Here is a 16,744-nt window from a genome sequence, read left to right as displayed (position 1 = left end):
TAGTGGAGTGAGGAGGCTGGGAGGAAGGAGGAGCAGCAGACAGAGGATTCGGATTTGCAGCAGTGGACGGCGCAGAACTGCGTGTTGACGATAGGTTGCTCGAAGCACTTTCTGCCATCCAGGACAGGACCTGCTCACACTGCTCATTTTCTAATAACCGTCTCCCGCGTGGACCCATTAATTGGGCGATGAATGTGGGGACGCCAGAAACGTGCCTCTCTCCTAATCGCGCAGCAGTCGGCTGCGACACACCGGGATCAGGAGCTCGGCCTGTGCCCACACCCTGACTTGGCCCTCCGCGTCCTCGGCCGCGTCCACGTCCTCTAGGCCTACCCCTACCCCTCAGCATGCTGTATTACCAGTGATTTGATTTCACAGGCAGGAAATAAATTGGCGCAAGACTGCAGGCCAAATATAATTTTTTCCCTTTTTGGAAAACGAAAGGCCCCACTGCCTCTAGTGAATGAATAATCTAAGTTTAATAACTGTGCTGTGTCCCTGCTAATGTGTCACAGAACGTGAGGGTAGCAGAGTTATTATAACTCTGGCAGAGCAGGTATTTTTTTTCCCAATTAAGGAAAGCAAATGGCGAAGCCAGCAGTAAAGCGTAGCTGGGTGCGTATGATTTAGCAATGTTTTTCACGCAGCTCACACGTGTCCACCGCCCGTAAGGACGGACAGAGGCTGGACAAATAGATTTGTTTCCACTTGTTTTTCCACCAAAAGGCAGCACTGCGTATATTCAATGAACATGAGAAGTTTAATAACTGTGCTGTGTCCCTGCTAATGTGTCACAGAACGTGAGGGTAGCAGAGTTATTATAACTCTGGCAGAGCAGGTATTTTTTTTCCCAATTAAGGAAAGCAAATGGCGAAGCCAGCAGTAAAGCGTAGCTGGGTGCGTATGATTTAGCAATGTTTTTCACGCAGCTCACACGTGTCCACCGCCCGTAAGGACGGACAGAGGCTGGACAAATAGATTTGTTTCCACTTGTTTTTCCACCAAAAGGCAGCACTGCGTATATTCAATGAACATGAGAAGTTTAATAACTGTGCTGTGTCCCTGCTAATGTGTCACAGAACGTGAGGGTAGCAGAGTTATTATAACTCTGGCAGAGCAGGTATTTTTTTTCCCAATTAAGGAAAGCAAATGGCGAAGCCAGCAGTAAAGCGTAGCTGGGTGCGTATGATTTAGCAATGTTTTTCACGCAGCTCACACATGTCCACCGCCCGTAAGGACGGACAGAGGCTGGACAAATAGATTTGTTTCCACTTGTTTTTCCACCAAAAGGCAGCACTGCGTATATTCAATGAACATGAGAAGTTTAATAACTGTGCTGTGTCCCTGCTAATGTGTCACAGAACGTGAGGGTAGCAGAGTTATTATAACTCTGGCAGAGCAGGTATTTTTTTTCCCAATTAAGGAAAGCAAATGGCGAAGCCAGCAGTAAAGCGTAGCTGGGTGCGTATGATTTAGCAATGTTTTTCACGCAGCTCACACGTGTCCACCGCCCGTAAGGACGGACAGAGGCTGGACAAATAGATTTGTTTCCACTTGTTTTTCCACCAAAAGGCAGCACTGCGTATATTCTATGAATAATAACTGTGTTGTGGCCCTGCCTATACAATTCTTTCCCTGCAGTATCAATGGAGGGTGGAATGCTCTGCAGAGGCGATTTTGAGAAGCCCAAAAAAAATGCAGCACAGCTAACAGCAGCCTGGACAGTACTGCACACGGATAAATATGGCCCTAGAAAGGACCGTTGAGGTTCTTGAAGGCTACACTCACTCCTAACACTCTCCCTGCCTATGCAGCACTTCTGTCCCTAATGCCAGGTGCAACGCTCTGCAGAGCCGATTTTGAGAAAAAAAAAATGCCACTGCTAACAGCAGCCAACACACAGCTATCAGTGGCCCTAATAAGGACCTTTGGGGGGTCTTGAAGCCTACACTAACTACCAATTCTTTCCCTACAGCAGCTCCGGTATAAACAGCACTGTCCCTCATCTAACTCACACCGCATCTGAGGCGAGCCGCGGGAGGGGCCGACTTTTATATTAGGCGAACACCTGATCTCGCCAGCCACTCACAGCAGGGGGGTGGTATAGGGCTTAAACGTTGCAGGGGGAAGTTGTAATGCCTTCCCTGTCTTTCAATTGGCCAGAAAAGCGCGCTAACGTCTCAGGGAAGGAAGTGAAAGTAACCAGAACACCGCATGGTGTTCGTTACGAATAACGAACATCCCGAACACCCTAATATTCGCACGAATATCAAGCTCGGACGAACGCGTTCGCTCATCTCTAGTGTGCACATATAAAAGCAATGTGCACTTACTTCACTAGGACTTGACAAGTGTAACCCCGAAATGCGTTGCCTTGTCCTGTACCTGCTGTCTATGCGAATAAATAAGAAAAAGGAATTACTACCATGGTGTCTTGGAGCGGGGGTAAATTGCTGGTTCCAGATCCCCCAGTGAAGTAAGTCCGCATTGCTTTTATATGTCCCCACTCTTTCATGGTGCATTGTAGCGCATTTTTTTCTCGTCTTTCACTATTTATTACCAAGGCTGAATAAAACAGATCTGTGTTCCCTGCTGCTCTCCAAAATGGGGATTTTGTTCACTTGAGTGACTTTTCTAAGGCTGAAGTGGACCTACATGGTGTGGAGTCCTGCCTGCGGACAGACTCCGCACCTAACAAGTAAGTCCACCTCTGATTTGATACTGCATTGACTTAGATTATTATCCTCTTCCTACTCTTGCAGCGCAGACACTTCATCTTGTTGGGGGGTTTTTGTTACACTGAGAAAATATCACTGCATAAATATTTATTGCATGTTCTGGACTAAACAAATGTTCATACCTGTATGGCTTCGTATGTGAACTCTGAGTGTCCCATTGCTTGCAAACTTCTGGCCACAATAAGGGCAGATCTTCTCTTTTTCTCCTGTGTGAGTCTACAGAAGAGTAATATTATTTTAAAACACAATTAACAAAAAGTCCTGAGCATATCAAAAATGTCAAACTACTAACAACCTGTCCATTCGTGCATGAGTGAGTGAGTGGGTTTCTAAGTGACTTACATGCTCCACCCCTGATCACATGACAGCGACGTCATCAAAGGTCCTTCATCCCCAGTGAGGGAGTTATATGCTCTGCCACTGATCACATGACGGTGACATCATCACACGTCCTGTACACGTGGCTGCTGTCCGGCTAGGTGGTCGTTAGTATTCCATAGCAACTGAGGCCACAGGGGGTTTGTAGTCCGCCCATAATTAGCACAAGGATGCAGGACCTTTGATGACATCACCGCCATGTGATCAGGGGCGGAGCATGTAAATTATTCACTCTGGATGAGCTTCAATGTCATGTGATCAGGGGCGGAGCATGACAATGATGTCATCACAGATCCTTCATGACTAGTGCTGTGCTGCTTCTGATCACTGTTGTACAGGATGAACAATTTATGTAGCAGTGCTGTGTGTGGTGCATTGCTCCACCAAAAACACTGGTACTATAATTTCCTAATAATTACTAGTATATCTATAAAACTGAACTGTTCCTTACTACCAATACTCTGTTTAAATTTTTTTTATATTGGACTACACCTTTTTTTTAAATTTTGGCTGGAAATATGCTTTAATCCCCATATATTAGGGATAAATTAGAACAGACAGCCAGTCTGGTTATTACATTCTTCTTATAGAGATATTGGCCATATTCTACTTTTGTCTGATGACCATGTTATATTTTCCTACACAGTTGCCATATAATAAAAACAATTAGATTTAGAAAGTGCCAACGTTATTTTGTAGCACCAACTGTATATTATAGCTGATTCTAATTGTATGCCACTATGCACTCACTACACTAGCTTTTTATATAGACATAAGGAGAGTGGACCCTGCTTGAAAGCTTACAAAGCACAAGGAATAGGCATGAAACAATTTGAACAAGGGTATGTGTTGCATTAATGAACCAACTAATATCAAGAATTAAGACTTCAAGGGTATTCCATTCAGAAACATGTATCACCTATTCACTGGGATAGGAGGGTGTCCAACCACTGGGATCGCAACTAGGGATTTAAACTTACGTCTTGTAAGCAGAAGCAGGGCCCGCTCCATCACACAGTGGGAGCTGTGACTGATAGCCGACCTCCCACTGCAACAGCGGGGATTGATAGGAGCAGCTTATCTCCTCTGTTAACCCCCTACGTGCAATTGATCTATATACATTGTGGCATGCAAAGAGTTCACAGAGGGAGCGTGCTTTTTCTTTGACATCATCGGCCCTCTGCGATGTAATTGAGGAGGGCCGATTTGTTTCCATAGCATCCGCACGTCAGATACTGGTGTCCCGGCTTGCCATTGCCTATGATCGCTATTGTAAGTGGTAAGGCATTGCACTACAGAAGTACTGCAATGCGTTATCATAGCAATCATAGCTGTTATGGTTCAAGTTGCCTAATGGTCCAGAAAAAATGTAAAAAAAATATGTATTAAAAAAAAACAAACTTTTTTTGTGCACTTTCCCTTATTACTATAAAAATATAAAAAAATTTAAAAAATCCCCCAATATTTTGTATCATTATATCCATAACAACCTGTAAAGCCTTGTTTTGTTCAGTGTATCGCATATGGCACAGGTTAAAACCATCACTCCAGATGTCTCCAGATTAGCCTGAAGTTTTTTGGATGTTGTTAATGATTCCTTCACTTTGAACCAACCTTCGTAGAGTTCTCTCATCAATTTCTTTTTTTTTCACCACATCCTGGAAGGTTTTTGACTCTTCCATGAGATACAAACTTCTTGATAACACTTCGAACTATTGAAGCCAGAATGCCAAGATCTTTTGAGATAGTCTTATACCTTTTAGACTGTTTGTGCTTATTTGCATAAACAATTGGGATTTATTTTTAGCCTTCTTGCATTCCATGCAGCACTTTTCTAAAAGAGGGTGTGGTTTAGAAAGAAGGGTGAGAGATTCCCATGGACCATCAAATTTACAATAATTTTTGTCAGAAATTGCCATAAATTAGAGGAATTCTACACTAGCTTATAGCTGGCATAGATTTTACAATGTAACACATGGCCAGGCATGCACCAAATGTATTAAAGGGGTTGTCCCGCGGCAGCAAGTGGGTCTATACACTTCTGTATGGCCATATTAATGCACTTTGTAATGTACATTGTGCATTAATTATGAGCCATACAGAAGTTATAAAAAGTTTTTCACTTACCTGCTCCGTTGCTGGCGTCCTCGTCTCCATGGTTGCCGTCTAATTTTCGCCGTCTAATGGCCAAATTAGACGCGCTTGCGCAGTCCGGGTCTTCTTATCTTCTCAATGGGGCTTCGTGTAGCTCCGTGTAGCTCCGCCCCGTCACGTGCCGATTCCAGCCAATCAGGAGGCTGGAATCGGCAATGGACCGCACAGAAGCCCTGCGGTCCACGGAGGGAGAAGATGCCGGCGGCCATCTTCACCGGGTAAGTAAGAAGTCGCCGGAGCGCGGGGATTCAGGTAAGCGCTGTCCGGTGTTCTTTTTTAACCCCTGCATCGGGGTTGTCTCGCGCCGACCGGGGGGGGGGGGTTGAAAAAAAAAAAAAAACGTTTTGGCGCGGGACAACCCCTTTAACTGTTTTCCATCTTTACATTTGGTGTACATCACTCTAAGGCACTCCTGAAATGGCATCTAAAACACTGGTCTAAGTAAATGTCCCCCAAAGTGTCATATTTACTGTTCTAAATTGTCAATGCTTGTAGTAGATAGTTATCTCTTCTTATACATCATGTATATCTATACTAATTGTTGATAATGCCAGTAATTTGAGGAAAGGTGTATACTCACTTTTTTGTGGCTCTTTAGCACTGATGGAGTCACAAAAGCTTTGTCACAAAGATCACACTTGTACTTCTTATGACCATCATGCACAACTTGTATATGGACGTTTAAAGTGTCTTTCCTTTTAAATGTAGCATCACAGTGATCACACTTAAAAGTACGTTCACCTTGAAAACAAGAAAAAAAACCACAGCATGTTTAGAATTTCCAAGACCTTGAATGTCCTGAGATGAGTTGAGCTCTTTGTATCAAGGAGAGGCACTAGGAAATGAGATGAAATGGGCAACAGATAAATTAAAACAAAAACAATTTTAAAAAAGTCTACGCACCATCCACTTGTTATGTAGTGTATTCTATGATTCCACCTCACATTTACTACATTACATTTTTGATTGAGTAGTTGTTTAGCTGCTAGCTATTCCTCCTGACTTCTTCATAAAAATGCATGGTCAACTTAAGGCTGCCTTCACATGAGCGTTTTATTGTAGCTGTTTAGCCATGATAAAACGCCGGCCTGAAAATCGCAACAATCTAATCAATGGATTCCAATGCATTTATTCAAATGGGCGCTTTTTTGGCCGAAAAAGAGATCTCAGTAATACTGACCCCCACAGAGGCATCAGCAGTAATGCTATTACTACTGGAGCCGATATAGGGGACACTATTACTAATAGTATCCCCTATATCAGCCCCAGTAGTAATAGTGCCTCCTGAAATCCATATACTTACCTCCTCCTTATGGAAGTGTCACTGCTCCTCTGTTTGCTGTTCCTGGCGCTGATTGCAAGTGCACACTATGAGGTCAGTGTGCACGTCTGGACGCCTCCTCGCTTCTGCTCTCGTGGAACCAGGGGAGGGAGAGGAGGAAGATCCCAGGTGCACACTGATGTCACAGTGTGCGCCTGGGATCGGTGCCACTGACTGAATACCGTCAGGGGAGCCGCGGTTCCCCAGCTGGTATTCGCTGCTGTGGTGAGCAGCCGCCGGCAGGCGATGCCGGCCATGCTCGCGGGCCCCATTGAACAAGGCGGCGGGCCGGTTTGGCCCGCGGGCCTTATGTTTGACACATGTACTTTAACAGATCAAAATCTAAGGAGCAGAAGGACTTGGGAAAACTAACCACCTTAATGGAAGATAGATCGATCATGATGGCCAATTGGAAAAAGTGTTCCCCGTTTGTGATGTGTCCTATGGAGGATTTGTCTTCTGTTGGACATCGAGGACAGTTTTGTTACCGTCATGATCAGTGGAGCCAACAGCATGACTGTGTGGTTTGCCAAAACTATGTAGGATGTTTATAGGTCTATTCATTAAGACTCCTTGATCTCACCAGGATATAAATAAGATGTCTTCCTGTGCTATTATCAGGAATTTATTGAAAACTATTATATTTTACATGCTTTCTTTTTTTAAGTCAACAAACAAATGCATTGCTCAATATGGACTTCAACTCAGCTTTAATATTTATTGTCATACAAGACTAAGGTTGGTTGTAAGATATCAAGACTACAAAGGACTCTTTCAAAGGAAACAGCTGAAATATTACCATTGTAAATTCTTTACGTTTTCCTGTACATGCAGAGTGCTGAAGAAACAAATATACTATTTAAAGAAATGTCAAGCTTAATCCAAATCATTATTGAAAATGTCAATATGCCATTGAATATAAGAGTGACTAAAAGAAGATGTACTGTTATGTTATGCAATGTATTTAATACCAAACATTTAAACAGCTTAATAAAGAAATGATTACCTGCAGAATGTATTAAAATAAAGTATTTCAAGACATTCAGTGCAAGTCCATGATAGAGTTGGGGTTTTTACTAGGGGCGCCAGTATCCGGGTGAGGTGGAACGCTCGTCCTGGAGCTGCAGCGGCCCGGCCTGACGGCCATGTCGGGTGTTCCTCCACTCTAGTGGTTGGTTGAGGCAGTCGGTGGCGCGCCCCACGTAGTGCGTGTGCGCGCCTGTCTGCTGATCGGCTGCGCGGCGCTCGGGTCAGTGGTCGCCGCGACCTTGTGATTCCCTCTGGTGTCATGTGACTTCTCCCCGCCCCTCTGGGCTGGGAGTTCTGCTTATATACCTGGCTGGGCCAGACACTGGTTGCCAGTGTTTGGTTCTGACTCCATCTGCCTACAACCTCATTGTTGACCTGACCACTTGTGTTCTGACTTTGGCTTCTATTCTGACTCTGTTTTTGGTTTGTCCTCCTGTACTGCACACGTGTCTATCTGGTTTGACCTGGCCTGTTTCCCGACTTCTCTCTGTCGCTTAGTTGTTTGCATCTTGTCTGCTATGCGGTACCCCCCCCCCCCTCGCCGGTCTCCCTGTCCCTCTTTCCTTGGGGTCCCTGTCCCTAGTGCAGCGCAGGGACCGTCACCCAGTTGTCACCCTGGGGCCTAGCCCAGGGGGGCAAGTAGGTAGGGACACGGGAGAGGGCTGGCGTAGGGACCCCCTGTCCACCTGTCCCGGCCAGCTATAACAGTCCACAGATTCAACAGGTGAACATGAACTTTATAAAATCTCTTTCCCTGTTTCCTTGGTATTAGTGATAAGTGGAGATGATAGAGGTCAAACCAACTAAATAAGTGAGTTATAGCCTACTGATATGTCATATCCTGTGGGTAAGGAAACCCCTTAGTGACCACTCAATAATGGGCCTTACGCTTGGCCGCTGTAAAAACACGGCGGTCTAGTCTAAGGCCAACATGGGAATCCCATGCCGGGAAGTGCCAGAGCTTGGGTGTCTACTGTCAGTCGGGCTCCTGATCTAATGGCCGATAAACCGCTGGTCCTGGCTATTTACCGCCCTACATGCCATGATCAATAGCAATCAGGGTTTTCCCACTAAACATATTTATCAACTATCCATAGGGTGGGAAATAAATATATGATCACTGGGGTATGACCACAGTGACCTGTATAAATCATCAGAAGAGTGGCTCCTCAATCTCCCTAGTGAATGGAGGGTAGTGTGCACACATGACCATCACTTCATTCTATTTATGTTCGGAAAAGAAAGTCTAACAAACCATTTTAAAACTTTTATTTCAATGTTAAATTTTAATTAGCAAATTAGAGCTTTCTACTGAAGGGTTTTAAATTTCTTAAGTAATTTTGGCTTCTAACAAAAGACTGTTGTAAAATCAACTGTCTGTATTCAGAAAGGGATGAAGAAGGAACATTGAAGTCTCCCAGATAAGAGGTCAATGCAGTTATTTTGAGAATTATAGCATGTCAAAGTAATTGTACCACGGCTTACATTTATCATCTATCCACAAGATAGGTGAAGGAAATCTAATTGGTGGGTGTCCCACTGCTTAGACCTCCACCGATAATGAGAACGGGTGGCCCATGTTTCCCCTACTAACTGTGGGCTTGCTGCACTTCTCACAGTGAGGAGGGGATGGAATGGAGTGGTGGTCGTGTTTGCATGGCGCTGCTCCGTTTATTTTCAATGACCCTGCCGGAGATTAATGGAGCAGCACCGCGCATTTGCGACCGCTACTCTATTCAATCTGATCTTACTGCAGCAAGCACATGGGACCTCTGTTCTCAGGATTGGAGGGGTCTCAGCAGTGAGACCACCATGGATCAAACTTTTATTACCCAGGTGATAAAAATCAATCTTGGTACACCCCTTTTAAGCTGCTACATAAGCAATTCCTTCTCAACGATGAAATGTATAATTGCAAAGTTTATTAGAAAAGTATTTTTAAAAATGTACTCAGCAAACTGATAAATTAGACCCCAAATTGTCAGATTTTGGAAATTCTGTATGGACAAACATTGAACTGTGCAAGATATGTTGTTTCCACAATGTTTGCCATCAAATTACATAAAATTATATTTCTATAAAACCTGTGCCTAAATAGGTCTAAGAAAATACATCATAGACAAACTAGGAAAAAGCCCATCCTAAAGGTATCACTTACAGCTTATTCATGATGTGTTCCATCTATTGTTGCAGTGACACTGCTGAATGAACCCCACATCTCATGATACTGAATGTGCATTCCCTCAGTAAAGGAAATACCATTGAAGGGAATAAGGCAGAAAGGTCCGTTCATTCTTCGTCCTGCATCCATGTCTTGAGTTGAAGCCCCCTGCTTTACACTACATTGTTATTTTGCATTATACTATGTAATTAATCTTTTTACTTGCACTAATATATGGGGTAATAGAAGAGAGCCGTTTCTATTAGGTTTAAAGAAAAGGAGATATACACATGTAAATTAATGGTGTCCTTTTGCCCTTAAATTAGCACTTACTGTTGTGTATTAGCAGGTGCCTTTGCAGTGAGAAGGGAGTGCGGAACAAAGCTTTACATTCCTCACACTGGAATGGTCTTTCCTCTGAATGTGTCTGCAAAGAGGGGAAAAAGAAGAAGGGTCTGGGTAAAAAGATCACGCAAATTAATTAAGCCTAATTACAATGATAACAGTGGATACAAGTAAACCTTGCAAAATAGGATTTGGGGAGACTATAGAAATGGTTCCGGAAACATCTCATAATATTCTGGATTTAACATTCTCATAAAGAATCTTAATGATTAGGATAATTTGGCCATTCTTGAAATTCCCACGGAGTACTTCAGGCCAAATGGTAAAATGAAAAAAAAAACATACTACCTCTTTTCATAATAGTCCGGCTACTTTCTAAAATTTCAGTTAGATATTGTTTTTCAAATAAGGTAACTCTAAATAAGCTAATCTAACTGGAATTTAGGGAAGGGGAAATAAAAAGTTTAAATAAGTCACAACTGCAAGAAAAAATCTATGACGATGTTACAAAAATGCATGCATTAAAAACAAACAGCGAAGGTGGACTATTTTGAATAGGGATAGTAAATAATATCCCTCTGTGCACATATATATGCAAAATGTATTCAGAAAGTCTACAGACCCTTTTATTTTATTTTTTAATTTTCTTAACATTTTGTTATGTTGTGGCTTTGTGCAAAGTAAAAATACATTTTTTAAATTTTGCCATCATTCTGTACTCAATACCCCATAATGACAAAGTGAGAACAGAATGTTAGAAATCTTCGCTTTTTTTAATGAAAGACTAACATTTTGCATTCACATAAGTATTCACACCCTGCACTCAGTACTTAGTTGAAGCAACTTTGCCAGTGGTTACAGCCTCCAGTCTTCTTGCGTCTGATGTAGAGATGAGCGAGCACCAAAATGCTTGAGTGCTCGTTACTCGAGTCGAACTTCCCGCGATGCTCAAGGGTTAGTTTCAAGTAACGAACCCCATTAAAGCCAATGGGCAACTCGAGCATTTTTGTATATCGCCGATGCTCACTAAGGTTTTCATTTGTGAAAATCTGGGAAATTCACGAAAGTGATGGGAACGACACAGAAACGGATAGGGCAGGCGAGGGGCTACATGTTGGGCTGCATCTCAAGTTCCCAGGTCCCACTATTAAGCCACAATAGCGGCAAGAGTGCCCCCCCCCCAGCACTGTCAGCATAAAGATCGTTCTCCTCTGCCACAGCTGTAACAGCTGTGGCAGAGAAGAACGATGTTAGCCCATTGAATTCAATGGAGCCGGCAATACAGCCGGCTCCATTGAAAGCAATGGGCTGCCGGCGAGCGCGGGATGAATTTTCGGGAAGGGCTTAAAAATATAAGCCCTTACCTGAAAATCATCCTAAAATGTGTAAAAAATATATATATATATATACTCACCTTTCCGCTGCAGCCGGAGTTCAGCCGCGTCTGGCCGGCAGTTCTCCTGAACTGCTTTCTGTAGTATTCAGCAGCCGGGGATTTAAAATCCCAGCCTGCTGAATGAGCTGCCTCTGATTGGTCACAGCCTCACCAATCAGAGGCAGCTCTCACTCACACCCATTCATGAATGGGTGAGTGAGTGCTGCCTCTGATTGACAGCTGAGAGCTGCCCCTGATTGGTCCCTGCGCTGAGCCAATAAGAGGCAGCACTCACCCATTCATGAATTCACGGGTGTGAGTGAGAGCTGCCTCTGATTGGTGAGGCTGTGACCAATCAGAGGCAGCTCATTCAGCAGGCGGGGATTTTAAATCCCCGGCTGCTGAATACTACAGAAAGCAGTTCAGGAGAACTGCCGGCCAGACGCGGCTGAACTCCGGCTGCAGCGGAAAGGTGAGTATACATTTTCTTTTTATTTTTACACATTTTAGGATGATTTTCAGGTAAGGGCTTATATTTTTAAGCCCTTCCCGAAAATTTATCCTGAGATCGCCGGCAGCCCATTGCTTTCAATGGAGCCGGCTGTATTGCCGGCTCCATTGAATTCAATGGTCAGTGCTCGTTTAATCGAGACGAGTACCGCGTGGTGCTCGTCTCGAGTAACGAGCATCTCGAGCACCCTAATACTCGAACGAGCATCAAGCTCGGACGAGTGTGCTCGCTCATCTCTAGTCTGATGCCACAAAGTTTGCACACCTGGATATGAGGATTTTCTGCAGTTCTTCTTTACTGATCCCCTCAAACTTGTCAGGTTAGATTGAGGCCATTTGTGGATGCCATTTTCTGGTCTCTCCAGTGATGTTCAATTGGGTTCAAGTAAGTGTTCTGGCTGGGCCACTCAAGGACATTCCCAGAGCTGTGCCTAAGCCACTCTTGTGTTGTCTTGGCTGTGTGCTTAGGGTCAGCAAAATAAAGCATACTGTGATTTTTCCTCCGCTCGCAGAATGCACATTCATATCCGCACGTGTGAGCAAAACAATTTTACATGGTTTACATTGCTCGCGTTTTGCCATGAATCCTCCACACGGATTCCAATTGCGGATTGGAATCCGCCCATGTGAGCCTGGCCTAAATCCTTAATTAGCCCACAGAACAGATAATACAAATTAATGACCATCTTTAATACTCTGAACACAGGTCTGAATAGCTCTTAGGCTTTTATGGCAGGGTGGGCTATCAGAGATCTGGTGCAGGCATAGTGGGGGCTCCAGGCCTCTGATATCACACCGAATTAAGGCCCATTTACACGCAATGATTGTTGTTTGATCGAATAAATTAATGACTTTTTTGCTTCAAAACGTAAAGATAATCATTTTAAATCCTCGCCATTTCCCTCGTTAGCCATGTTAACACTGTATATGTTGTTTGCTCAGGTGGGTGAGTGTATATGCGAAAAATCTCTTGCCAGGAGGTTTTTAATTAGTGCGAAGAAAAAGGCATGGTCTACTTTGGCATGGGTCATTGTGTTTAGCTGCGCTTACAATTACTGAATGAATATCATTTAAACCTAACGACAAGCGAACAAACTAATGACTATTTTTATGCAGGCTAAAAGTCAGCGATAAACGACAAGTGAACGAATAGTGCACGATGGCTTCACGTTTACATGGAACGATTATCGCTCAAATTACTTAATTTGAACTAATTTTGAGCGATATCGCTGTGTGTAAAGAGATAATAAAACTTCCACATTCTTATCTGTGAACTGATTAAGGATTTAATATTTGGCTCATCCTATTCTGTTATTGTTCTAAATGAAAAATTTAAATAATCACACCATGTCTGCGCCATATGTACATATATATGCGACTTCAGATATATCTTGTCATATGTCCAATAAAGAGGCCTATAAGCCTCGAAAGCTCGCTGTAACATCATGTCTTTTTGTTAGCTATTAAAAGGGATCATATCTACAAGATTACTTTGTTTCTATTACTGAGAACAATCACACTTTGTTCTACTGGATAACTTGGTACCAAAATATTTTCCTTTTTACTGGCAGAACAGGCATGGTTCAAAGCGGACAAACCCTCTAATGAAGGCATTATTGTTTCATTATTTTCCATCTATTTTATTAAAGAACAAAAATCATGAGAAGTAGCAAAATCTGAATAGTATTTATAGCTTGGATTATTTCACATTATGAAAATGACGTTACAAATGAGATCAAATATAGCAGCGCATCGTGACTATGTATTTCTATATTCCACACTTCATTCTAGCTGGGCTGAATACAGTTTATATACAGTAATAATAATCCCCTTTACTTATATACAAATCATAGACAGATATGAGATAGATAGACAGACAGATAGAGAGATAGATGAGATAGATAAATGGATGACAGATAGATAGATAGATAGATAGATAGATAGATAGATAGATAGATAGATAAGATAGATAGATGGATGACAGATAGATAGATAGATATAGAACTAGTGATGACAGATCGGTAGATCGACCAATCTAGAACTAGCCATGATAGACAGAAGGATAGATAGATATGAGAGATAAATATTAGAGATAGATATATGGATGACAGATAGATAGATAAATCGATATGAGAGATAGATATATGGATGACAGATAAATAGATAGCTAGATAGACAGATAGATAGATATGAGATAGATAGATAGATATGAGATAGATAGATAGATATGAGATAGATAAATAAATAGATGTGAGACAGATAGATAGATAGATAGATAGATGTGAGGCAGATAGATAGATAGATAGATAGATAGATAGATAGATAGATAGATAGATATGAGATAGAGATAGATATATATAGATAGATATATAGATATGAGATAGAGATAGATAAATAGATAGATATGAGATAGAGATAGATAGATATGAGATAGAGATAGATAGATATGAGATAGATAGATAGATAGATAGATATGAGAGAGATAGATAGATAGATGTGAGACAGATAGATATGAGATAGATAGATATGAGATAGATCGATAGATAGATAGATATGAGAGATAAATATTAGAGATAGATATATGGATGACAGATAGATAGATAAATAGATATGAGAGATAGATATATGGATGACAGATAGATAGATAGACAGATTGATAGATATGAGATAGATAGATAGATATGAGATAGATAAATAGATAGATGTGAGACAGATACATAGATAGATAGATAGATGTGAGACAGATAGATAAATATGAGATAGATCGATCGATAGATAGATAGATATGAGATAGAGATAGATAGATATGAGATAGATAGATAAATGTGAGATAGATAGATATGAGATAGATAGATTTGAGACAGATAGATAGATAGATATGAGATAGAGATAGATAGAAATAAAGAAAGAAATGAGATAGATAGATATGAGATAGATAGATAGATATGAGATAGATAGATAGATAGATAGATAGATAGATAGATAGATAGATAGATAGATATGAGAGAGATAGATAGATAGATGTGAGACAGACAGATAGATACGAGATAGATAGATAGATAGATAGATAGATAGATAGATAGATAGATAGATAGATAGATAGATAGATAGATAGATAGATATGCCTGCTGATATGAATTTACAACTGTGGAAATATGAATTACATGCTTCAGTCTAGAAATCAATCACTCTGTGATAGAATTGTATTTACTAGGTCTACTCAAAGAGCACGCATACAGTAAATGTACACTTTCCAGCAGGCTAATGCAGGTTGTAAGAATAAGGTACAGTAAACCAATATCAGCAGAGGCATGATTTATGACTACTTCTATAAGAGGAAGAATTCACCTGATAATTCCTTTCCATATGGCATCCAGAGGCATAAGAACCTTTTATGTCATAACATATTAAAGATGAGGGTGAAACTCTACATAGTGAGAAGGAAACTAGCCACATCACTTAAGCAACCTTTCTTTGCACAGCTGCTGGATATGTAGCAAGCGGACCGCAAAAAGCAGTAGACAGAGAAAGGCTACACAAGAAAACAATTATCATTAGCTATAAGTGCTTGGCTGAATTGACCCTCTGCAACGGTCCACTTATTAGAAAGCCTGGGAAGTTCTGCATTACTAGGTGTGGGAAACTTAGAGAAAATGTAGCGATCAAAGAATAATAAGTTTTTCGTCAAAATATTATCCTAAAATAAGCCAAGAAAAACTATATCACTGACAGAATGCTTGTAATTACCAATACTTGTGAAGTAACAGATCTACCGTATTAGCACCATTTGTCTTACTCCAAACACATCTTTTTTCAAAACTCAGAACACTGCCCATGAGTTTTGGGAGGTTTTAGACACATTTAGTTCAATGGGGAAATAACTCTGAAAGTTATTTTTAAAGGCCCATTTAGACACAACGATTATTGCTAAAATTTGTTCAAAAGCCATCTTTTGAGCGAATCGTTGCGTGTAAATGTGCCCATCTTTCAGTTTTCTGCCAAACGATAGACTTCAGTTCGGCATGAAATCTGTGATTCAGCAGAAGAGCTGATAAAAAGGACTGCATGTTGTGTTCTGCCGGGGGAGCGCTGATTACATTCTCTCAGCTGTCAGCCCCGAGGCAGAACAAAGGGGAAGTATTCAGAGAACAGTGGGTGGTCTGTTCCCTGAATACAGCTCCAAAGGACTAACATACTACCAATTAGTACTAACAGACATTAGTACCGATTAGTAGTTTATGCAAAATGATTGCTTAAAAGCCATCTTTTGAGCGATCATCTATGTGTCTTAACTATGAATAATCTACATACTGTACAATGATAGATAACTACTCATAGTAGTTTCATTTGTTTATCATTATGTCAATTATTTACATCCTGTACACTGTTATAATCTGATATTGTCCTAGTTTAGTGGCTGTTCAGAAATAAGAAAGGTAGTAGAGAAGACGTTGGTAACTAAAGGCCTGATAGTTTGAAATCTTTTGTAGTTAGGCTGGCTGTCCACGGGCGATATTTCATAGTGCGATCCATGGCAATAAATTGAATGTGGATCATGCTTGAAACGCTTTCCATAAGATAACTATGGAAAGTGCAGACTGATGTACACGAGCCGGAAAGCCATAGCGATTTTCCGCTCGCGTCTAAAAATCGTGGCGTGCTGCGATTTGTCGCGATTATCCGCGATGAACCTATCATTAAGATAGGCTCATCACGGTGATCTTTAGTGCTCC

At 41.6% G+C, this 16,744-nt stretch overlaps 1 protein-coding gene across 2 annotated transcripts in view; it reads right to left on the bottom strand.

Moving 5' to 3' along the window:
* PRDM5 (PR/SET domain 5) overlaps positions 1 to 16,744 on the bottom strand; it is a 182,121-nt gene that overhangs the window by 85,262 nt on the left and 80,115 nt on the right. For both annotated transcript variants that reach the window (XM_066573807.1, XM_066573808.1), the window contains 3 exons: positions 10,115 to 10,208; positions 5,851 to 6,011; positions 2,861 to 2,954 (listed from right to left, as the gene is read on the bottom strand). In XM_066573807.1, the coding sequence (XP_066429904.1) occupies positions 2,861 to 2,954; positions 5,851 to 6,011; positions 10,115 to 10,208 (349 nt within the window). The remainder of the gene's footprint in view (positions 1 to 2,860; positions 2,955 to 5,850; positions 6,012 to 10,114; positions 10,209 to 16,744) is intronic.

Source organism: Eleutherodactylus coqui, chromosome 7 (assembly GCF_035609145.1).
Source record: "Eleutherodactylus coqui strain aEleCoq1 chromosome 7, aEleCoq1.hap1, whole genome shotgun sequence".
Lineage (NCBI taxonomy): Eukaryota > Metazoa > Chordata > Amphibia > Anura > Eleutherodactylidae > Eleutherodactylus > Eleutherodactylus coqui.
Note: the sequence above shows the minus strand (reverse complement) of the source record. Positions and strands in the feature narration are given on the sequence as shown.